General features: G+C 39.9%; 1 protein-coding gene and 2 non-coding genes across 3 annotated transcripts; 1 reads left to right on the top strand and 2 right to left on the bottom strand.

Moving 5' to 3' along the window:
* Positions 1-604: 604 nt before the first annotated feature.
* Positions 605-5435, bottom strand: LOC148571421 (uncharacterized). Its single transcript, XM_088507261.1, has 5 exons — positions 5165-5435; positions 4145-4281; positions 2009-2184; positions 1429-1717; positions 605-670 (listed from the first exon to the last, which is right to left on the bottom strand). Exons 1-5 carry the CDS (start codon positions 5433-5435, stop codon positions 605-607), a joined length of 939 nt encoding a protein of 312 aa, XP_088363387.1.
* Positions 5436-7271: 1836 nt separating this feature from the next.
* On the top strand, positions 7272-7375 carry LOC148571422 (small nucleolar RNA R71). Its single transcript, XR_015908439.1, has one exon. It is a non-coding gene; the product is annotated as a small nucleolar RNA R71 (small nucleolar RNA).
* Positions 7376-19775: 12400 nt separating this feature from the next.
* LOC148571423 (small nucleolar RNA R71) lies at positions 19776-19879 on the bottom strand. The gene has a single exon (XR_015880437.1). It is a non-coding gene; the product is annotated as a small nucleolar RNA R71 (small nucleolar RNA).
* Positions 19880-24434: the final 4555 nt, after the last annotated feature.

Raw genomic sequence — 24434 nt, forward strand, 5'->3', positions numbered from 1 at the left:
ATTCAATATTTTCCCACTTGGGGAGTGGCGCCTAGCGTGGGAAGAGGTGCCAATCCTCATCCCACTTCACTTCCTGCATGTTTTGAGTTCCAAAGTGCAAGTACACTTTGACCTCTTTGCTTTGTGCGCTATCCATCATGTGGGTCCTATTCTCTCTCCTGAAAATAAAACTGAAACCTCATTAGTAATGACAAAAGAATCCTCCACATTCCTCTTTGATATGGATGGCTGAATTTGCAACTGATGGGTGTTTTTTGGGGACACCAAACTTAATCCTATTGTATTATAATGAATTGGGTTTATCATTGGATTTTTAATGTGTTCATAAAGGTAGAATAATTCCAATTTTTCATATATTTTTACTTTCATCCTCTATTGAACACATTTAAACCACGTTTTGGCTCTCCCTAATGTATTAGATGCTTTCAGATTTAGTAGTATTGGGCTACGCTAGATGATGGTGTGTGGTGGTGGCCACACCAAACTTAATCTCTGGGCTTACCTTTAATCATAATTTGTTCAAGGTTAGTAATCCTAGATTAAGTAAATTGGTGGCCACACCAAACTTAGCATTTTAGCTAGCTCTCAGCCCAATAGCTCATCATTAGTACAGGTATTCATCAAATTGCGTTTTCAGACCAAAAGAGAACAGAATATAAGGATCTCCTAACTATCAAAATAGAAAACAAAATTCTTAATCCAATATCTACAATCTACTTCTTAGAAGGCCAGAAAACATAAATTTTCAACTGAAACTCAAACTATCTAAATAAGCAAATTTTTAACTACTTCTAGGAAAGCAATAAATCAAAAGGATATAAAGTGTTGGGGTGCCTCCCAGCTAGCGCTTCTTTATCGTCATTAGCTTGACGTCCTTCCTTGTTAGCTGAGGTTGTAGCTCACTCTCTTCTCATCCAGTGAGTCTCCTAGGTAATGCTTGAGTCTATGGCTATTCACAGTGAAGGTCCTTTGTGTTTTGTCTTCCATGAGCTCTACATGGCCATAGGGGGATACATTGAGGATGGTGAAGGGACCTGACCATCGAGACTTAAGCTTCCCAGGGAAGAACTTAAGTCTCAAATTATACAACAGCACCTTTTGCCCGTCAGTGAACTCCCTTCTTGCTATCTTCTGATCATGCCACCTTTTTGCATTCTCTTTGTAGATCTTTGTACTCTCATATGCCTTATTCCTAAACTCCTCCATCTCATTTAGCTGGATAAGCCTCTTTTCTCCAGCAGCTTGTTCATCAGAGTTCAACATTTTTATAGCCCAAAATGCTCTATGCTCAAGCTCAACTGGTAAGTGACAAGCCTTACCAAACACCAATTGGTATAGAGACATTCCAATAGATGTTTTGAAGGCTGTCCTGTAGGCCCATAGTGCATCATCCAGCTTCTTAGACCAATCCTTTCTTGAGCTTCTAACATTTTTTTCAAGAATTCTTTTAAGCTCTCTGTTTGAAATTTCTGCTTGCCCGTTGGTCTGTGGGTGATATGGGGTTGCCACCTTGCGCTTGACTCCATACATGGAGAGGAGTGCTTCAAGTTGCTTATTGTAGAAGTGTGTCCCTCCATCACTGATGAGGGCTCTAGGCACCCCAAATCCGCTGAAGATGTTCTTTCTCAAAAAGCTCATTACAACTTTGTTATCATTTGTTAGAGTGGCTATGGCTTCTATCCATTTTGATACATAATCCACAGCTACCAATATATAACTGTTTGAGTATGAGGATGAGAAGGGTCCCATAAAGTCAATTCCCCACATATCAAACAATTCTAACTCCATTATGAAGCTCTGTAGCATCTCATTTCTCTTGGGTAAATTGCTAGCCCTTTGGCATTCATCACATCTTGTCACCAATTCTTTTGCATCTTTGAAGATGGTTGGCCAGTAGAATCCACATTGTAGCACCTTGGCTGCAGTTCTATCCCCACTAAAATGGCCTCCATATGCAGATCCATGACACTGCCAAAGCACTTCTTGCCCTTCCTCATGGGAAATACACCTTCTCAAGATTCCATCAGCATACTTTTTGAACAAATAGGGCTCATTCCAGATGTAGTGTTTAGCATCTTTGGCTAGCTTTTTTCTCATATGCTTGTTGATGTTGGTTGGTAGTTCCCCAATAGCCTTGAAGTTGGCTATGTTAGCAAACCAAGGGGCCTCTTGTATCATCATTAACTGCTCATCAGGGAAGCTTTCATTCACTGCAACTTGGTGTACCCCATCTTCTTCTTGTGGTATTCGTGAGAGGTGGTCAGCCACCTTGTTCTCTGCTCCACTCCTATCTTTAATTTCAATGTCAAACTCTCGGAGCAGCAAAATCCAACTTATTAGTCTGGGCTTGGAATCTTGTTTGGTGAGCAAGTATTTGAGTGCTGCATGAACAGTGAATACAATTACTTTAGAACCAATAAGATTGATGAGCAGATAATTTATACGCTTTTTGGCATTGTTTTTAGTATATTTTTAGTATGTTTAGTTAGTTTTTATTATGTTTTATTTAAAAATCACATTTCTGGACTTTACTATGAGTTTGTGTGTTTTTTTGTGATTTCAGGTATTTTCTGGCTGAAATTGAGGGACCTGAGCAAAAATCTAATTCAGAGGCTGAAAAAGGACTGCAGATGCTGTTGGATTCTGACCTCCCTGCACTCGAAGTGGATTTTCTGGAGCTACAGAAGCCCAATTGGCGTGCTCTCAATTGCGTTGGAAGGTAGACATCCTAGGCTTTCCAGCAATATATAATAGTACATGCTTTGTTCAAGATTTGATGGTCCAAACCGGCGTTCCATGTCAACTTAAGAATTCTAGCATCAAAACGCCAGAACTGGCACAAAAGCTGGAGTTAAACACCCAAACTGGCATAAAAGCTGGCGTTTAACTCCAAGAAAAGTCTCTACATGTGAAAGCTTCAATGCTCAGCCCAAGCACACACCAAGTGGGCCCGAAAGAAGATTTCTGCATTAATTACTTATTTCTGTAAACCCTAGGCTACTAGTTCTCTATAAATAGGACCTTTTGCTATTGTATTTTCATCTTGGATATACTTTTTGATCTTGGTTCTTTGGGTTCCCTCTCTGGGGCCGAAGCCAATGACCACCATTATCACTTTTGTATTTTCAACGGTGGAGTTTCTACACACCATAGATTAAGGTGTGGAGCTCTGCTGTTCTTCATGATTTAATGCAAAGTACTAATGTTTTTCTATTCAATTAACACCTACTTCTTCTCTAAGATATTCATTCGCACACAAGAACATGATGAATGTGATGATTATGTGACACTCATCACCATTCTCACCTATGAACGCGTGACTGACAACCACTTCCGTTCTACATGCAAACAAGCTTGAATGTGTATCTCTTGGGTTTCTAATCTAAGATTAGAACCTTCGTGGTATAGGCTAGAGTTATTGGCGATCATTCTTGAGATCTGGAACATCTAAACCTTGTCTGTGGTATTCTGAGTAGGATCTGGGAAGGGATGACTGTGACGAGCTTCAAACTCGCGATTGTTGGGCGTGTGACAGACGCAAAAGGATCAATGGATCCTATTCCAACATGATCGAGAACCGACAGATCATGTTGGAATAGGACGGGAAGTAGCCATTGACAACGGTGATGCCCAACATAAATCTTGCCATGGAAGGGAGTATGAATAATTGGAAGAAGGCAATGGGAAATCAGAGGTTCAGGAGGAACAAAGCATCTTCATACGTTTATCTGAAATTCTCACCAATGAATTACATAAGTATCTCTATCTTTATTTTATGTTTTATTCATCTTTTAATTATCAATCCTCCATAACCATTTGAATCCGCCTGACTGAGATTTACAAGATGACCATTGCTTGCTTCAAGCCGACAATCTCCGTGGGATCGACCCTTACTCACGTAAGGTTTATTACTTGGATGACCCAGTGCACTTGCTGGTTAGTTGTGCGGAGTTGTGATAAAGAGTTGAGATTACAATTGTGCGTACCAAGTTGTTGGCGCCATTGATGATCACAATTTCATGCACCAAAGATATGATCTAAATTTATCAAAAGCAAAGACAATGGCAAGTAATTCCTTCTCTGTAGTGGTATAGTTCCTTTGATTCTCATTGAGAACCTTGCTAGCATAATAAATGACATGTACCAATTTATCCTTCCTCTGTCCTAAGGCAGCACCCACGGCAAAATCTGATGCATCACACATCAGTTCAAAAGGTAAATCCCAGCATGGTGATGCTATGATAGGCGCAGAGGAGAGTTTGTTTTTAAGTTCCTTAAAAGCTATCATGCATTCATCATCAAAAACAAAAGGTACATTAGGGACTAGTAGGTTGCTCAAAGGTTTCGCAACTTTGGAAAAGTCTTTAATGAATCTCCTGTAGAAGCCAGCATGTCCTAGAAAACTTCTAATTGCCTTGACATTGCAAGGTGGGGGCAGCTTTTCAATCACCTCCACCTTAGCCTTGTCCAACTCTATGCCCCTTTTGGAGATCTTATGACCAAGGACCACCCTCTCTGTAACCATGAAATGGCATTTCTCCCAGTTCAAAACAAAGTTGGTCTCTTGGCATCTCTTTAGCACCAAGGCTAAGTAGTGTAAGCAATCAGAATATGAGTTACCAAATACAGAAAAGTCATCCATAAATACCTCAATAAATCTTTCAATCATGTCTGAAAATATGGAGAGCATGCAACTTTGGAATGTTGCAGGTGCATTGCACAATCCAAAGGGCATTCTCCTATAAGCAAAAACACCATATAGACAAGTAAATGAAGTTTTTTCTGGTCCTTGGGGTCTACAACAATTTGGTTGTAGCTCGAATAACCGTCCAAGAAGCGTAATACTCATGTCCAGCCAATCTCTCAAGCATCTGATCCATGAAAGGTAAGGAGAAGTGATCTTTCCTGGTGGCCTCATTAAGCTTCCTATAATCAATGCACATGCGCCACCCGATCACGGTTCTTGTGGGTATCGGCTCATTCTTCTCATTTGGTACAATAGTGATCCCTTCTTTCTTTGGGACTACTTGCACCGGGCTTACCCAAGGGCTGTCTGAGATGGGGTAGATCACCCCTGCTTGCCACAACTTTAATACTTCTTTTTGGATCACTTCATTCATAGTTGGATTCAGCCTTCTTTGTTGCTGCCTTGAGGGTTTAGCACCTTCTTCAAGTAGTATCTTGTACATGCACATTGAAGGGCTGATTCCTTTTAAGTCTGCAAGTGTCCAGCCTATGGCATTCTTGTGCTGTTTCAGCACTTGGATAAGTTCTTCCTCCTGCTCCTCACTCAAACTTGAATTGTTGATTACCGGGTAGGTGTTGTTGTCACCCAGATATGCATATTTCAAGCTTGGCGGTAAGGTCTTCAACTCGAGTTTTGGTGCCTTTACTTCTTTACTGTCTTTGGGGTTCAACATGATTGAATTCTCCATGGTTCCTTGTGGTTGTTCTCCACTTGATGCTTGCTGCTCTAGCTCAATAGCTCCTTCACATTGTTCTTCTTCCAAAACTCCTTGAACTATCTATTCTATGGTGTCCACCATCATGCATTCTCCTATGGATTCCTTGGGGTAACTCATTGCCCTGAAGACATTGAAGACCATCTTCTCTTCATGTAATCTCAAGACTAATTCCCCTTTTTGTACATCAATGATGGCTCCAGCAGTAGCTAGGAATGGCCTTCCTAGAATGATTGATGTGTTAGCCTCTTCTTCCATATCCAACACAACAAAGTCAGCCGAAAAAATGAATTCTCCCACTTTCACCAGCAAGTCTTCCACTACCCCATGTGGGAACTTGAAGGTTCTGTTAGCTAATTGGAGTGCCATTCTTGTTGGCTTGCCTTCCTCAATTTTCATCCTCTTCATCATGGTTAGGGACATGAGATTGATGCTAGCTCCTAAGTCACACAAGGCCTTTTCAATGTTAATATCCCTATGATCCAGGGGATTTGGAAACTCCCTAGGTCCTTCATTTTCTGGGGTAGCTTCCTTTGTATTATGGTACTACACTCCTCAGTTAGCACTATGGTCTCTTTTTCTCCCCAGTTTCTCTTTCTTGTCATGAGCTCCTTCAGAAATTTGGCATAGAGTGGAATTTGCTCTAATGCCTCAGCAAATGGTATGTTGATTTAGAGCTTCTTGAAGATCTCTAAAAATCTAGAGAACTGGCCATCCTTCCCATCTTTCCTCAGCCTTTGTGGATATGGTGCTTTTGGCACATAAGGCTTCAAGATTGGATTTGGTGATGATGAGGTAGAGGTCTCCTCTTCATTCTTATTTTCAGGCTTTTCTGCAGCTTCTTTTTGTTGGTTGCTTTGGCTTAGGTTTGCTTCTTCCACCACCTTTTCGCTTCTAAGTGTGATGGTTTTGCATTCTCCTCTTGGGTTAGCCATGGTATCACTGGGAAATGTATGTGTAGACATAGGAATTCACTTGGATAGAATCCCCACTTGTGCTTCCAACTTTGAAATGGCTGTGCCTTGATTCTTTAAATTTGACCTATACTCTTCTTGGTTGGCATCTATCCTCTTGTCAGCTTGTATTTGCCTCTCCAAAAGAGTGGAAATAGCTCCTGTCAGTTGTGACAACAGTTGTGCTATTGCAGCTTCTACTCTCTCAAAGTTGCTTTTGATCTCACATGGTTGCATGGTTGAGGTTGATGTGTCTTGATGGTGGTTGTTTTGCATTGGTTGAGTGGAATGATATGATGTGTTTTGTACATTGTGGTAGGGTCTGTTATTGTTTGGTTGATGGTTGGGGTTGTGATTTTGGTATTGATTGGCTTGGTATGGCTTTGTATGATCTGGATTGTGGTTTTGTTGGTTCCCTCACCCAAAATTTGGGTGGTTCTTCCAACCTGCATTGTATGTCTTGGAGTTTGGGTCATATGGGGGTCTATAATTGTTCACATAATTAGCTTGTTCACAGTCAACTTCTGGTGCATCTCCTTCTTGTTGGGGGGCTTGGGCTTGAATGGCTGAGACTTGATTACTCTCTATCTTCTTGGTCAAGGCTGCTAGTTGTGCAGTGATAAATTTGTTTTGGGCCAGCAGGGCTTCCATTGAATTGAGTTCCATCACTCCTCTCTTTTGAGTTCTTTCTGAAGCATAGAAGTATTCATTCTTGGCTATAGTCTCTATGACATCTATGGCTTCTTCAATGGTTTTCTTCTTGTTGAGTGAGCCTCCAGAAGAATGATCTATTGCTTGCTTTGACTCATATGACAGTCCTTCATAGAAGATGTGTAGTTGCACCCACTTATTGAACATGTCAGGCGGACATTTCCTTGTCAAATCCTTGAACCTCTCCCAGGCCTCATAGAGTGTTTCACCATCTTGTTGTCTGAAAGTTTGCACTTCAGCTCTTAGCCTGTTGACTCTCTGCAGAGGGTAGAATCTTGCTAGGAATTTATTTACAACATCATCCCATGTGGTTAGACTCTCCTTGAGGAATGCTTCCAACCACTTTGCTACCTTATCTCTGAGTGAGAAAGGGAACAGAAGTAGTTTATAGGTGTCAGGGTGTACACCATTGGATTTTACAGTGTCACAAATACTCAAGAATGTACTGAGATGTTGATTTAGGTCCTCCTGGGCTCCTCCTCCATATGAACAATTATTCTGAACAAGTGTGATGAGTTGAGGTTTCAACTCAAAGTTATTGGCATGGATTGTTGGTTTGAGGATGCTGCTGCAACAGTTTCCTAGATTTGGGTTAATGTAGGAGCCTAAGACTCTCCTCTCCTGCCCAACATGATTTCCAGCATCTCCTCCAACATTGTCCTATACTTCGTCATCCATGGTGGTTCACAGATCTTCCTCTACTAGTTCTTCTCCAACTATGCCTTTGCCTCTTGCTTCCCTCCTTAATCTAATGAAGGTCCTCTCAATTTCACTATCAAAGGAAGATGAAGTCTCTCCCCTTCTACCTGTCATACATTCAACAAAAAAGCAAGTGAAGGACAAGTGAAAGAATCACTATAGTAAGATTAGTGGTTAGCTTGTTTGATGCAATTAATCAAACAGTTAGAAGAATGGAAATATGGACAGTGAATAGCTAAAATAATCAAAGTAAAACTAAAGAAAACAGAGTAGACAGAAGAGTAAAAAAAACAAAAAAGAAAATAACACGGTAACAAAATTGCTTAATCTAGCTCCTCAATCAATTTAATCATTAACAAATTCAAACCAATCCCCGGCAACCGCGCCATAAAACTTGATGAGCCGAATTCACATCCCATTATAAAATTTATGAATCCGTTCTTTTGGCAAGCGCACCAAAATTATCGTCAAGTAATAACCCACAGTAGAGTGGGATCGTATCCACAGAGATTGGTAGATTTGAGCAACTTTAATCAATTGGTGAATTAGTCAAGCTTAAGCAGAATAGATTGTGATTGCAGAATTGTAACAGTGCAGAATTGTAAATGACTCAAAAGTAAATGAAATCAGTAAATGGCAGAATTGGAAATGGCAGGAAAGTAAAGAGCAGAAACTTAATAGTAAATGGGAATGGGGAATTGCAGAATGTAAAGAAAGCTATAAAGAAAGTGGAAGATAAGAATGGGGGGAGAGATTAGGAGATGTTGTCTCTTTGGATTAAATCCAGCTCATATCCTCTTCAATCATGCAACTCATTGACCTCTTGGCAATCATGATTGATTGAGCTCCAATCCCTTGGTGACTCAATCTCTCAGATCTTGATCAATAGCCAATTCATTGGTCTAATTGCTCATGAAGAGAGATATGCTTGGTCCCTGATTATACCACACATCATCATAGGTCCAAGTAGAGGGAGGATTTTATATCACCATATCCAAACACCAAAACCCAGATCCTACTCAAGTGTGAGAAGGGATTTCTAGCATGATTTCATGTTTCCTTTTCCAAGGTTCCCATGAAACCCATTTTGCATTCAACCCCTTTTCCAAGGTGATTGAACACTAGCATGAAGAACGAAATTCCTTCTAGCAAATGAAAGAGAAGATGAAGAGAAGAAGAAATTCACTATCATTAATCCATCAAGTACAACAGAGCTCCCTCTCTCAATGAGAGGGAATTTAGCTACTCATAGCTCTAGAAAAAGTAAAAGATGGAAAAAGTGAATCTAACTATGCATCAACTAATAGCTCAACTGCTTAACCCCTTCTTCAGTACTTCCAAGGGGTATATATACTACTCCTAGCAATAGCAAATAAAGAAAAATACAAAAGTGAAAGTAAAATTACATTTTGGAGGGAAAAGAAACTCATAAAACGTGATCTCCCAGCTGGCGTGTGATTGAAACTTCAGTGGCGTGCCACGCCTTCCTCTGATTCTGCCTTGGTGTGCCACGCCCAATCCTCAAGTGGCACGCCTCCCTTCACTGACCATCCTGGCGTGCCACACCTTCGAGCTCAAGTGGCATGCTCAGGGTTCTTTTAAACCTTGGGTAGCCTAGCGTGCCACGCCTTTGAGCCCAAGTGGCACTCCTAGGCCTTTTTAAAGCCTTGGTTAGCCTGGCGTGCCACGCCTTCGACCCCAAGTGGCACACGCAGGCCTTTTCCATCTCTTTGCTAGCTTCTGGAAATTTAAACTGGCATGGCACGCCCAGGGTTTGGCGTGCTACGCCCATGCTATGTGCTTGATCTATTTCTCTGGAAAGTTGAACTAATGTGGCACGCCAGGGTTTGGCGTGCCATGCCCTTCATGTGCTTGGCTCCTCTGCTTGGCGTGCCACGCCCAAAACTCAAGTGGCATGCCCAGGTCTTCTCTTGGATGATTGGTGATGGTGGCATGCCATGCCTTCGACACCAAGTGGCACGCCCAGTTGATTTTTAAAGCTGGCGTGCCACGCCTTCGACACCAAGTGGCACGCCCAGTTGATTTTTAAAGCTAGCGTGCCACGCCTTCGACACCAAATGGCATGCCCATATGGTTGGCCTTGTTTCTCCTTCCCTGGAAAGTGTAACCAGCATGACACGCCCAGGTGTTGGCGTGCCACGCCCATCATTTGCATTGGTTCCAGTGGCTGGCGTGTCATGCCTAGCATTCAAGTGGCACGCCCAGGTAAGGATTTTGAGCTAGCGTGCCACGCCTTCGACACCAAGTGGCATGCCCAATCTTTGCTTTGGCCTTCTTTTTACATTGGCGTGCCACGCCCAGATGCTCAAGTGGCACGCCCAGCCTTTTTAACCTTCAACTTCCTCTCTGGAATTTTGTACCAGCATGCCTCGCCAAGCTGCTCAAGTGGCACGCCCATTCATTTGTGTCCTTCTTAGCTTGGCGTGCCACGCCTGGTTCTTTAAGTGGCATGCCCAAGTGATTTTTAAAGCTGGCGTGCCATGCCTTCGACACTAAGTGGCACACCCATGGATCATGTGGTGGGTTTGGCGTGCCACGCCCAGCCTGGCGTGCCACGCCCCCTTTGGGGGCCTTCATTGTTGCTCTCTGGAAAGTCATACTGGCGTGCCACGCCCAGCTCCTGGCGTGCCACGCCCATGTGTATGTTTGGGGAATCCTCTCTAGACTTTAGTTCTGGCATGCCATGCCCATGTGATTTTGTGGCGTTTGCTCCAAGTGGCACGCCCGTTTCACACGCCCAGCTTCTTTTGTTGTTTTCTCCCCCTTTTTGATGTCTTTTTCTCCTGAAATTTAGCACAAACTCATTTCAAAGCAATGTATTGTAATGTTTATCAATTAATTCATGAATTGCAATAATTTAATGAGATTATGCCCTTTTATGGTCCTTTTTATGCAAGAAAAAGAGGTAGATGATGCAAGTCATTAGTCTTCCTCACTGGAAATCACTGCTTCTTCCTCCTCTATAGGTTCGGCCATTTTGGTTATATTGATGGCCTTGTACTCTCTCTTTGGATTCTCTTCTGTATTGCTTAGGAGAGTACTAGGAGGAGTTTCAGTAACTCTTTTACTCAGCTGACCCACTTGTGCCTTCAAATTTCTGATGGAGGACCTTGTTTCAGTCATGAAACTTAGAGTGGTCTTAGATAGATCAGAGACTATGGTTGCTAAGTCAGAATGTCTCTGCTTAGAATTCTCTGTCTGTTGCTCAGAAGATGATGGAAAAGGCTTGCTATTGCCAAACCTATTTCTCCCACCATTATTATTATTGAAACCTTGATTAGGCTTCTGCTGATCCTTCCATGAGAAATTTGGATGATTTTTCCATGAAGGATTATAGGTGTTTCCATAGGATTCTCCCATGTAATTCACTTCTTCCATTGCAGGGTTCTCAGGGTCATAAGCTTCTTCTTCAGAGGAAGCTTCTTTAGTACTACCGGATGCAGCTTGTATTCCAGTCAGATTCTGAGAAATCATATTGACTTGCTGAGTCAATATTTTATTCTGAGCCAATATGGCATTCAGAGTATCAATCTCAAGAACTCCTTTCTTCTGGGTTGTCCCATTATTCACAGGATTTCTTTTAGAAGTATACATGAACTGGTTATTTACAACCATCTCAATGAGTTCCTGGGCTTCTGCAGGCATTTTCTTCAGATGAAGAGATCCACCAGCAGAGTGGTCTAATGACATCTTGGATAATTCAGATAGACCATCATAGAATATACATAAGATGCTCCATTCTGAAAGCATGTCAGAAGGATACCTTCTGATTAATTGCTTGTATCTTTCCCAAGCTTCATAGAGGGAATCACCTTCCTTCTGTCTGAAGGTTTGGACTTCTACTCTATGATTACTCATCTTTTGAGGTGGAAAGAATTTAGCCAAGAAATCATTGACCAACTTTCCCAAGAGTTTAGGCTTTCTTTAGGTTGTGAGTCCAACCATATCCTAGCTCTGTCTCTTACAGCAAAGGGGAAAAGCATAAGTCTGTAACCTCAGGATTAACCCCATTGGTTTTAACAGTGTCACAAATTTGCAGGAATTCAGCTAAAAACTGATGAGGATCTTCCAATGGAAGTTCATGAAACTTGCAATTCTGTTGCATTAGAGAAACTAATTGAGGCTTGAGCTCAAAGTTGTTTGCTCCAATTGTAGGAATTGAGATGCTTCTTCCATAGAAGTCAGAAGTTGGTACAGTAAAGTCACCAAGCATCTTCCTTGCATCTCCACCATTGTTGTTGTTTTCGGTTGCCATGTTTTCTTTTTTTTCGAAAATTTCTGTTAGGTCCTCTCCAGAGTGTTGTGCTTTAGCTTCTCTTAGCTTCCTCTTCAGAGTCCTTTCAAGTTCCGGATCAGCTTCAACAAGAATGTTCTTATCCTTGTTCCTGCTCATATGAAAAAGAAGAGAACAAACAAGAAGAGGAATCCTCTATGTCACAGTATAGAGATTCCTTTATGTGAGTAGAAGAATAGAAGAATAGAATGAAAAAGGGAGAAGAAGAAGAATTCGAACACAGAGAGAGGGAGAGAGTTCGAATTTTCAAGAAGATAAGTTTTAGTAAATAAATAAAATAAATAGAAAAAGATGAGAGAGAGAGAGAGAGAGAGAGTGTATTTGGAAATTATTTAAAAGAGAAGAAAAATATTTTTTTTATTTTAATTATTGGTTAGTATTAGAAAAAGAAATAAAATAAAATTAAAATTTAAAACAATTAGTTAATTAAAAAGAATTTTGAAAAAGTTGTTAGTGGTTTTCGAAAATTAGAGAGGGAGAAAAGTAGTTAGGTGATTTTGAGAAGGCTAAGAAATAGTAAACTTTTTAAAATCAAAACAAATAAGTCAAGTGGTTAATTGAAAAAGATTTGAAAATAAATTTTGAAAAGATAAGAAGTTAGAAAAACATTTTGAAATTAAGTTTTGAAAAAGATATGATTGAAATTTATTTTGAAAAAGATTTGAAAAAGAAATTAAAAGGATTTGATTTTTGAAATTAAAGTTGATTACTTGACTAACAAGAAACTAAAAGATATGATTCTTAGAATTTAAAGATTGAACTATTCTTAATAGGCAAGTAACAACTTGAAAATTTTTTAATCTAAACATTAAATGTTAGTAATGATTTCGAAAATATGGAATAAAATTAAGAAAAAGATTTTGAAAATTAATTTTGGGATTTTCGAAAACATGAAAAAAAATGAAAAAGATTTGATTTTTGAAAAAGATTTGAAAAGATAGAAATTTTAAATTGAAATTTTGGCTTGACTAACAAGAAACAACCAAATTTTGAAAATTTTTGACTAAGTCAACCCAAAATTTCGAATTTTATGAGCAAAATAAGGGAAATATATTTTTTTTATTTTTTTTAATTAATGAGGAAAGAGAAAAATAACTCAATGACACAAAACGTAAGAAACTAAGATCAAAACAAATAATGCATGCAAGAACACTTTAAATGTCAAGATGAACACCAAGGACACTTTGAAGATCATGATGAACATCAAGAACATATTTTTGAAAATTTTTAAGAAAAGAAACACATGCAAGACACCAAACTTAAAAATTTTTAAACTATAGACACTAATAATTCGAAAATACACAAGAAAAATAAGAAAAGACACAAAACAAGAAAAATTAAAGATCAAACAAGGAAAATCATCAAGAACAACTTGAAGATCAATGAAGAACACAATGCATATATTTTCGAAAATTAAAGAAAAATTAAAAACATGCAATTGACACCAAACTTAATATTTGACACTAGACTTAAACAAGAAACACATAATTTTTTATTTTTATGATTTTATGATTTTATTAAATTTTTTTGTATTTTTCGAAAATATTTTGGAAAAAGAAAATAAATAAATCCAAAATTTTTAATAAGAATTCCAGGATTCATGCAATGTTAGTCTAAAGCTCCAGTCCAAAAGATTAGACATGGCCAAATGGCCAGCCAAGCTTTAAGTGAAAGCTTCGGTCCAAAAGATTAGACATGGCAAAATAGCCAGCCAAGCTTTAGCATAAAACATACAAGCATGTCAATGAGAAGTGGAAGCCTCAGTCTAAAAGATTAGACATGGCTAAACAGCCATCCAAGCTTCAACATATCTCATGAAACTCTAGAATTCATTTTTAAAAATCCTGAAGAACATATTTATATTTTTTTTTGAAAGTTTTTATGAATTTTCCGAAAATAAAAAGTAAAAAGCTTAAACATAAAATAAAATTACCTAATCTAAGAAACAAGATGAACCGTCAGTTGTCCAAACTTGAACAATCCCCAGCAACGGCGCCAAAAACTTGGTGGACGAAATTGTGATTTACACTTTTCACAACTCCGCACAACTAACCGGCAAGTGCACTGGGTCATCCAAGTAATACCTTACGTGAGTAAGGGTCGATCCCACAGAGATTGTCGGCTTGAAGGAAGCTATGGTCATCTTGTAAATCTTAGTCAGGCGGATTCAAATGGTTATGAGGTTCAGATAATTAAAAGATAAATAAAACATAAAATAAAATAAGATAGAGATACTTATGTGATTCATTGGTGGGAATTTCAGATAAGCGTTTGGAGATGCTTTGTTGCTTCTGAACCTCTGCTTTCCTATTGTCTTCTTCCAATCATGTGTGCTTCCTTCCATGGTAAGCTGTATGATCCTCTCGGATGAAAAATACCAGGTACGATCTCTGCACGGCTAATCAACTGTCGGATTTCTCATCTCGGATGAAAAATACCAAGTACAGCTACCACACAGCTGATAAACCCCAATTTTATGATTCATCTTGTGCTCAAATTGAGTGTTTTTATCAATTCTTCACCCACTTATTCATATGAATTGCATGGTTTTACTTTTCCTTCCTTATTCTATGATATATGTGAAAACATGTTTCCTATGCTTTAAAAATATTAAAATTATTATCCTTTACTACCATTTGATGCCGTGATCTGTGTGTTAAGTATTTTCAGGCTTCATAGGGCAGGAATGGCTTAGAAGACAGAAAGGAAACATACAAAAATGGAAGGAAAGCACAAAAATGGAGTTTTGAAGAAAAGGCAGCGACGCGTATGCGTGGACGATGCGGACGCGTGCCTAGCGCAAAATAGCAGCGATGCGAATGCATGGATGATGCGGACGCGTGCCTTGAGCAGAACGCAAATGACGCGTATGCGTGACTGACGTGTATGCGTGACAAGGAAAAACTCCAGACCACGCGAACGCGTGACCCACGTGCACGCGTGATGGACGCCACATGCAGGAATCTGTAGAAAATGCCCTCAGCGATTTTTGGACCCTTTTTCGGCCCAAATCCATGCCAGAAACACAGAATATAAGCCAGAGAATGGGGGAATCAAATGAGAAAAAAAAAGAAAAAACAAGAACAATTGACACATACATTGATATTCACAATTATTAGGATTTAGATGTAGTTTTCTAGAGAGAGAGCTTCTCTCCTCTCTCTTAGGATTAGGATTAGGATTTAAGATTTATGTTATGATTAGGCTACTTCTCTTCAATCACAGGTTCAATGTTCCTTTAATTTATTTTCTACTTTTATTTATCCTATTATTTTAATTGTTATTTATCTTTCAAAATTGGCTTATAAATCTTTCCATGTTAGATTTGAATATTCTATTTAATATAATTCGAGGTATTTCTGATTTATGATTATTTTATTCTATTTATGATGCTTTCAATTTAATTTAGAATTATTTTCCCTTTTGGCTTTGGTTAAGTAATTGGTAACACTTGAGTTATCAGACTCAGCATTTGATACAGATTTGTGAATTGCTGATTGAATTGGATCGCTCTAAAGCTAGTCTTTCCACAGGAGTTGACTAGGACTTGAGGATCAAATTGATTGGTCCACTTGACTTTCCTTTATTTAGTAAGGGTTAACTAAGTGGGAGCAATAACAATTCTCATCACACCTGATAAGGATAACTAGGATGGGATTTCAGTTCTTATACCTTGCCAAGAGATTTTCTAATTATTAATTTATTTTTCTTGTCATTTAAATTACTTGTTCCTTATTTTAAAAACCCAAAACAAAATATACTTTTTCCATAACCAATAATAAATCATACTTCCCTGCGATTCCTTGAGAGATGACCCGAGGTTTAAATACTTCGGTTACAAATTTTATTGGGTTTTGTTACTTGTTACCAACAAGTCCCACCATATGCTTATGAACCACCTCCTTAACACAACTCTGGACCACCATACTCATAAGCCCCCTACTACCAAACACCATCACGTGATTCTAACCCTTATCCACCATATCAACCACCCTATGAGCCATATGAGCCATACATAGATCCACCATAATTCCAACCCAGTTACTCCCAAGGACCACCACCTCCATATACACCACATCCATATCCATCAATCCAAGAGCCTTATGATCCTACTTATGATATTTGAGCAGAACAAGAGTCAAGGAATCGTCTCAAGGAAACAATGGATCAATTTTAAGTAACCCTGCGTCAATTGGACCGAGCGGTAAACCGAATAGCACCCGAAGCTTTCATGGCTAAAGAATCTCAACTTGAGAACAAGGAATTGAAGTGTGTAATGCCAGGACATTTTGGCCAGTTTCACTGACCTTTTCTTTACTGTTTTTAGGGTAGTTTCATGCATTTCCTTAGAAAATAAGCTAGTTTTGGGTAGATATTCACTTACATCTTGATTCAAGCATACATTATGCACTTTACATGATTTCATGAGGATTTTGCATGAATTTTATGACAAATTTGATGTTGCATTTCCCATGACTTGGACTAGAACTTTGATGCACTTGATTGCTTGATTTCAGGACAAAGGAAGCAAAGAAGAACCACATTAGTGGCTATGTTAGTTACACTAACGTGGGCACTAACGTGGAATGGGAGTAACTTGCAAAGTTAATGGGAAAAGTAATTGCCAATAAAGCTCTCGAAGCCATCATTGCCCACGTTAAGAGTCACGTTAACTAAGTTAACGTGAACTCTAACGTGGAAGAAAGGAAAGGGAGCCAACGTTAGTGACACTTAACATTATCACTAACGTTGGACCAAGCTCATATGTGGCCACGTTAAGAGCCACGTTAACTTAGTTAACGTGGCCTCTAACGTTAAGAAGTAAAGGGGTAGCCAACGTTAGTGACATTCAACTTTGTCACTAACGTTGGCCAAGTCACAATAAGCCACGTTAACTCCCACGTTAACCTAGTTAACGTGGAAGCTAACGTGAAGAAAGTAGGTGGTCAACAACGTTACTGACACCAAACATTGTCACTAACATTGGGATTAACCCACACAAGCCCCAATAAGCCACGTTAACTCCTACGTTAACCTAGTTAATGTGGAAGCTAACGTGAAGAAGGAAGGTGATCGCCAACGTTAGTGACACCTAACATTGTCACTAACGTTGGAAGGAGGCCACACAAGCCACAATGAGCCACGTTAACTCCCACGTTAACTTAGTTAACGTGGAAGCTAACGTGAAGAGGAGAGATGATGAGCCAACGTTAGTGACATTCACCTTTGTCACTAACGTTGGAGATGGCTAGCACAGCCACGTTAAAGGCCACGTTAACCTAGTTAACGTGGACTCTAATGTGGGAGCTAAGGGCACATTGGAACGTTAGTGACAAAGGTAAGTGTCACTAACGTTGTCGAAGGTTGGCAAGCCTACGTTAAAAGAGCCACGTTAACTAAGTTAACGTGGACTCTAACGTAAGGAAGGGGGAGACTTCTCAACATTACTGGAAAAGGTGAGTCCCAATAACGTGTGCAAAGGACATAGAGGCAACGTTAGTGGCAACGTTTGTGCCACTAACGTTGAAGTTAACGTCGCTCTTACTCTGGTGAGGAACGTTAGTGAAAAAGGTAATTGTCACTAACGTTCTCGAACCCATATTTTCACTGAACGTTAACACCACTAACGTCCTGAGCTAAAGTCTCTGTCCACTTCACACTTTCTCTCTACAAGTAAAGCCAAGCCCAATGAAGAAGATAACTGCTTCAAACTCAAGATCCAAAGGCCCATACCCAAGACTTGAAGAGCCAACTAGAAGATCAGAAGAGTAGTATATATAGGAGTAGCTTTGAATTGAAAAAAGGAGAGTTGGAAATTATAGGGAGCCTCTTGGCATAGAACTACTCTCTGTATTTTAATTTCTCTGCACTTCTAGTTTCATCATGTATTCTCCATCTTTGTTTTCATTTTTCAGAGCTATGAACAACTAAACCCCTTTCATTGGGTTAGGGAGCTCTGTTGTAATTTGATGGATCAATACTAGTTTTCATTATTCTTCTTCTATCTTTCCTCTTGATTTTACTTGAAAGCTTTCGATCTTCATCCAATTGGGTAGTTATCTTGGAAAAGAAGCTATTCAAACTTGGATCTCTTCTGAACCTTGAAAGAGGAATGAAGAGATCATGCTAGAAATGCTTTCTCATGCTGGACCAAATTGGGTTTGGATGGATATGTGACTATAATCCTCTCAATACTTGATTTGGGAAATGTATGTGGTATAATCAGTGACCATACTTCATCTCTTCTCATGAGCAATTGACCAAGGAATTGGCTATTGATCAAGATTTGAGAGATTGAATTACAAGGAATTGTAATTCGATCACTTAAGATTGCCAAGGAGATCAATGAGTGCATTGATTGAGAAAGAGATGAAAATGAAATTGATCCGGAGAATGCAACGTCTCCTGAGCCCAATGAACTCCCCATTTCTGATCTTACCCATTCTCTTTAATTTCTGTCATTTACTTTTATGAGCAATTACCCCATTCCCATTTATGATTCTGCAATTTACTTTCCATCATCTACATTCAGCTCTTTATTTCCAGCATTTACTTTTCTGTTATTTACTTTCCCGCCATTTAATTTTCTGCAATTCTCAACTCAAATTCTGATTCGCTCAACTAGAACATTCCTCTAGTTAAAGTTGCTTGATCAATCAATCCCTGTGGGATTCGACCTCACTCTATTGTGAGTTTTTACTTGACGACAAATTCGGTACACTTGCCGAAGGAAATTTGTTATGAGACAAGTTTTTCGCGCATCAAGTTTATGGCGCCGTTGCCGGGGATTGATTTTGCATCAACAATGATTAAATTGGAGGATCACTAGATTAAGCATTTTATTTTTGTTGATTTAATTTTCCGTTTGAGTAATTTACTTTCAGTTTTAGTTAATTTCTTCCCTTCCCCCTACTTTTTTGTTTTTAGTTATTTACCATTCATTTCACTAACCCACTAACTGTTTGATATATTGCATCACTCACACTAACAGTCATTCTAACAGAAATACTTTCTGCATCTATTTTCCTTGCTTGTACTTGTTGGTTGTATGACTGGGAGAAGAAGCGGGGCTTCAACTTCCTTTGATTCTGAACCTGAGAGGACCTTCTTGAGATTAAGGAGGGAAACAAGAGGAAAAAGAGTAGTTGGTGCTGAGGAAGAGGAGGAGTACTTTGAACTAAACATGGATGAAAATATGGAGAACCATCATGAAGAAGAGGCTCACAACCATGGCGGAGGAGGTCGAGCAAATCATGCTGGGGAGGATAGAAGAGTTTTAGGCTCTTACATCAATCCAAACCCAGGAAACTGTGGAAGTAGCATTCAAAAGCCAACCATCCACGCCAACAATTTTGAACTGAAGCCACAGCTTATCACCCTTGTTCAGAACAACTGTTTGTTCGGAGGAAGTGTCCAAGAAGACCCCAATCAACATCTAACCACCTTTCTGAGAATTTGTGACACAGTGAAGTCTAACGGTGTTCATCCTGACGCCTATAGACTGCTCTTATTTCCATTCTCACTCAAGGATAAGGCAGCTAAGTGGCTGGAGTCTTTCCCAAAGGAGAGCTTAACAACTTGGGAAGATGTGGTGAACAAATTCTTAGCAAGATTTTACCCCCTCAACGAATCAATAGGCTGAGAGCTGAGGTCCAAACTTTCAGGCAACAAGATGGTGAGACTCTGTATGAAGCATGGGAGAGGTTTAAGGACCTGACAAGGAGGTGTCCACCTGACATGTTCAACGAATGGGTGCAGCTGCACATTTTCTATGAAGGGCTCTCGTATGAGTCAAAGAAGGCCGTAGACCATTTATCCGGAGGATCTTTGAACAAGAAGAAGACCATTGAGGAGGCCATAGATGTCATTGAAACTGTAGCAGAGAATGACTACTTCTATGCTTCCGAAAGAGGGAACACTAGAGGAGTGATGGAGCTAAACAATGTAGATGCTCTGCTGGCTCAGAACAAGCTCATTACCAAGCAGCTGGCTGACCTAACCAAGAAGATGGAGAGGAACCAAGTAGCAGCAATCTCCACTTCATCAACAACCCAAGAAGGAGTGAATGAAGAAGCAGAGGGAAGTCAGGAGCAAGTTAACTATATTGGGAATTCACCTAGGCAAAACCATGATCCATACTCCAAGACCTATAACCCTGGATGGAGGAATCACCCAAACTTTGGGTGGGAAAATCAACAAGACCAAAGCCTTGATCAAAGACGCCCAAATCCCAACAATTCAAGCCACCAACATTTCACATCTAGACCATATCAACACCCCCATAACAACACCTCTCCATATCCAAATCAAAACCAAAATAACTTACCTCATCCTTCCACCTCTAATCCCGATCTACAATCATTTGATGACAGACTCTCAAGGATTGAGAATCTACTTGAAGGCATAAGCAACGAGATTCAAGATAGTAAAGCGTTCCGAGAAGAAGTGATGTCCAATATGCAGAATCAGGATGTTGCCATCAAGAAACTTGAGACACAAATTGGCTACTTATTCAAGCAAATTTCCAGCCACAACCTTCGCAGCAATACTAGCTCAACACAAAGGGAGGAGTGTCAGGCTATCACCCTTCGGAGTGGGAAGGAACTGAAGGAAACCCCCCAGAAACTACAAGAAAATGACTCAGATAAAGAGGAAGAAGAGCAGGATGGAGCTCAAGTTCCTAATCTAAGTTCACAAAAAGGGGAAGGAGTACTGAAGCCAGACGTACCAAGAGTCCCATATCCTCAGCAATTAAAGAAGAAGGGGGATGACAACCAGTTTTCGAGATTTTTGGAGATCTTCAAGAAACTACAAATCAACATACCCTTTGCTGAAGCAATAGAACAAATGCCACTCTACGCCAAGTTTTTAAAGGAGCTAATGACTAAGAAAAGAAGCTGGAAGAACAACGAGACTGTGATATTAACCGAAGAATGTAGTGCTATCATTCAGCATAAACCACCCCAAAAATTGAAGGATCCCGGGAGTTTTCAGATCCCTTGTATTATAGGGGAAATCACAGTGAAAAAGGCTCTTTGTGACTTAGGAGCCAGCATCAATTTGATGTCGGTAGCTATGATGAGAAAGATGAAGATTGAGGAAGCTAAACCAACAAAGATGGCCTTACAATTGACAGACCGATCGTTCAAGTTCCCGCATGGCGTCGTAGAAGATTTGCTGGTGAAAGTGGGAGATTTTATCTTCCCAGCAGACTTTGTAGTGCTGGACATGCAGGAGGAAGCCAAGGCTTCCATCATCCTGGGAAGGCCATTCTTGGCCACTGCTGGAGCTATCATTGATGTACAAAAAGGAGATCTCACCCTGAGATTACACAATGAAAAGATGACGATCAATGTGTTCAAGGCCATGAGTTACCCACCAGAGCAATTGGGAGAGTGTATGGGGTTGGACTCACTTGAAGATGCAGTGCAGGAAAGTTTTGAAGAAGAAGAACCTGAAGGTTTAATAGAGGATGAGTCTACGTTTAGTGAAGAGGTTGCAACAGTAGAAATTCAAATACAAGGTGCACCAAAAGAAGAGAACGAAAAGTCAGAAGCACCCAAACTTGAACTCAAAGCACTGCAACCCTCTCTCAAATATGCATACTTAGGAGAAGATGAAAATTACCCAGTAATCATAAGCTCATGCCTCAGCCAAGATCAAGAGGATGAACTGCTCAAAGTACTGCGAAACCACAAAGATGCCATTGGTTGGACTCTAGCTGACTTGAAAAGGATAAGTTCGGCCATATGTATGCACAAGATACTGCTGGAAGATGATGCCAAACCATCCATTCAATCCCAAAGGAGGTTGAACCCAATCATGAAGGAAGTGGTATAGAAAGAAGTTATGAAGTTATGGCAGGGAGGGGTAATCTACCCGATCTCAGACAGCCCTTGGGTTAGCTGATGCCAGGGCATCTTGGCCAGTTTCACTGACCTTTTCTTTACTGTTTTTAAGGTAGTTTCATGCATTTTCTTAGGAAATAAGCTAGTTTTGGGTGGATATTCACTTACATCTTGATTCAAGCATACATTGTGCATTTTACATGATTTCATCAGGATTTTGCATGAATTATATGATAAATTAGATGATGCATGATCCATGATTAAGAGCAAGACTTTGATGCACTTTGTTTGATTGATTTCAGGCCAAAAGAAGAAGAGAAGAAGCCACCTTAGTGGCTACGTTAGTTACACTAATGTGGGCACTAACGTGGAAGGAAGGAAAGCCCTAACGTTAGTGAGAAAAGTTAGTGGCATTAACTTTGAAGAAAGGGAATTTGAGCCAACGTTAGTGACACTTAACATTATCACTAACGTTGGCCAATGCTCACAAGTGGCCACGTTAGAGTCCACGTTAACTTAGTTAACGTGGCCTCTAACGTTAAAAGGGGGAAAGGAAGCAAACGTTAGTGACATTCAACATTGTCACTAACGTTGGCCTAAGTGCACAATGCCACGTTAACTCCCACGCTAACTTGGTTAACGTGGAAGCTAACGTGAAGAGGCAAGAGTGGTCGATAACGTTAGTGACACCCAACATTGTCACTAACGTTGGAAGCAACCACATATCCCCAAGAAGCCACGTTAACTCCCACGTTAACCTAGTTAACGTGGAAGTTAACGTGAAGAAGAAGAAGTTGTCGACAACGTTAGTGACACCAAACATTGTCACTAACGTTGCCAACACAAGCCACAAAGAGCCACGTTAACTCCCATGTTAACTTAGTTAACGTGGTAGTTAACGTGGGCAAAAGTCCCACCTGGCAGCTTGACCATGCCTTCTTCAAACACGCATAACTTGAGCCACAAAGCTCCAAATGAGGTGATTCCAGTGGCATTGGAAAGTAGGATTCCAGAGCTTTTCAAGCATATATGGCACTACATGGTTGACACTAAAATTGAGGGAGAAAACCTGCCCCGAAAGTGCAATGATGAACATGGTGTCAACCTATATTAAGGCCAACAGACCTCTTCACCTTCCAAGAAGTATAACTCAAGTTGTAGAGCTCCAAATGATGCGCTTCCAAAAGCATTGGAAAGTAGACATCCAGGGCTTTCCAACGATATATAATAGTATGGGTGGACACTAAGTTTGAGCTTCAGAAACGGGAAATCGCTAGCGTTATTGGCAATCAACATTTCCAGTAACGTTGGCATATATGCCAGCGACCATGTCCACTTCAAAGGAGCATAACTTGAGTTACAGAGGTCCAATTGAGGTGATTCTAGTTGCTTTAGAAAGCTGACATTCAGAGCTTTCCAACGATATATAATACTCTATAGTGGGCATGAAATTGGAGCATAAACAAGAGGCATCTTTTAAGCCCCAAAAACAGCAACTGGGCAGCAAGTGCAACGTTAGCCATAATAACTTTAGCACTAACACCACACTTGTAGCGTTAGTTTGGCTAACTTTGGCACTAACTTTAGCACCTAGACCTCAACTTGACTCACTTCTCTCTCAAGTCCACTTCAAAGATCAAGCAAGCAAGTCCACAATTATCAACCAATCAAGACCACAAGAAGCATCTAGAATAGGAATTTTCATTTTATTGTAATTTGCTTTTATTTTCATTTTGTAATTTAGGAGAGCCTATATAAAGGCCTTAGTTTTTACATTCAAAGCATTCTGGAATTTCAGAAATTGAAGGAAGGGGGAGAGAGTGAAGACCAATTCGAACTTTTGTGAATTGGCACACTCCAAGGGGAGTGGGTCTTCGGACCCCTCCCCTCAACCACTCTTCTTCCTTTTCTCTTCTTTTCTTTTCTTAGTAGTAGTTTTCCTTTTAGTTGTAATTTTCATTTATGAATGTTAAATTTTCAATTTCAGTTTTTATCTTCATCTTTACTCTTCTGCACTTTCTTTCTTTTCTATTTTGGTAGAGCAATGATCAACTAACTCTTTTCATTGGGTTAGAGAGGTCTCTTGTGATTCAATGGATCAATTGTAGTTCTTATTCTTCTTCTTCTTTCTTTTCTCTTGATTTTACTTGAAAGCTTTCGATCTTCATCCAATTGGGTAGTTATCATGGAAAAGAAACTATTCATACTTGGATCTCTTCTGATCCTTGGAAGAGGAATGAAGAGATCAAGCTAGAAATGCTTTCTCATGCTGGACCAAATTGGGTTTGAATGGATATGTGACTATAATCCTCTCAACACTTGATTTGGGAAATGCATGTGGTATAATCAGTGACCATACTTCATCTCTTCTCATGAGCAATTGACCAAGGAATTGGCTATTGATCAAGATTTGAGAGATTGAATTACAAGGAATTGTAATTCGATC

This window comes from Arachis ipaensis, chromosome B3 (genome assembly GCF_059453495.1).
Source record: "Arachis ipaensis isolate K30076 ecotype BB chromosome B3, ASM5945349v1, whole genome shotgun sequence".
Classification (NCBI taxonomy): domain Eukaryota; kingdom Viridiplantae; phylum Streptophyta; class Magnoliopsida; order Fabales; family Fabaceae; genus Arachis; species Arachis ipaensis.

Coding starts and splice junctions, on each gene's coding strand:
- LOC148571421 (XM_088507261.1), bottom strand. CDS start 5,435: ATGGAGAATTCAATCATGTTGAACCCCAAAGACAGTAAAGAAGTAAAG. Junction 1,718..2,008: donor GCTGATGGAATCTTGAGAAG/GTGTATTTCCCA, acceptor ATACTCAAACAG/TTATATATTGGTAGCTGTGG. Junction 671..1,428: donor AAAGAATTCTTGAAAAAAAT/GTTAGAAGCTCA, acceptor CTATTTTGATAG/TTAGGAGATCCTTATATTCT.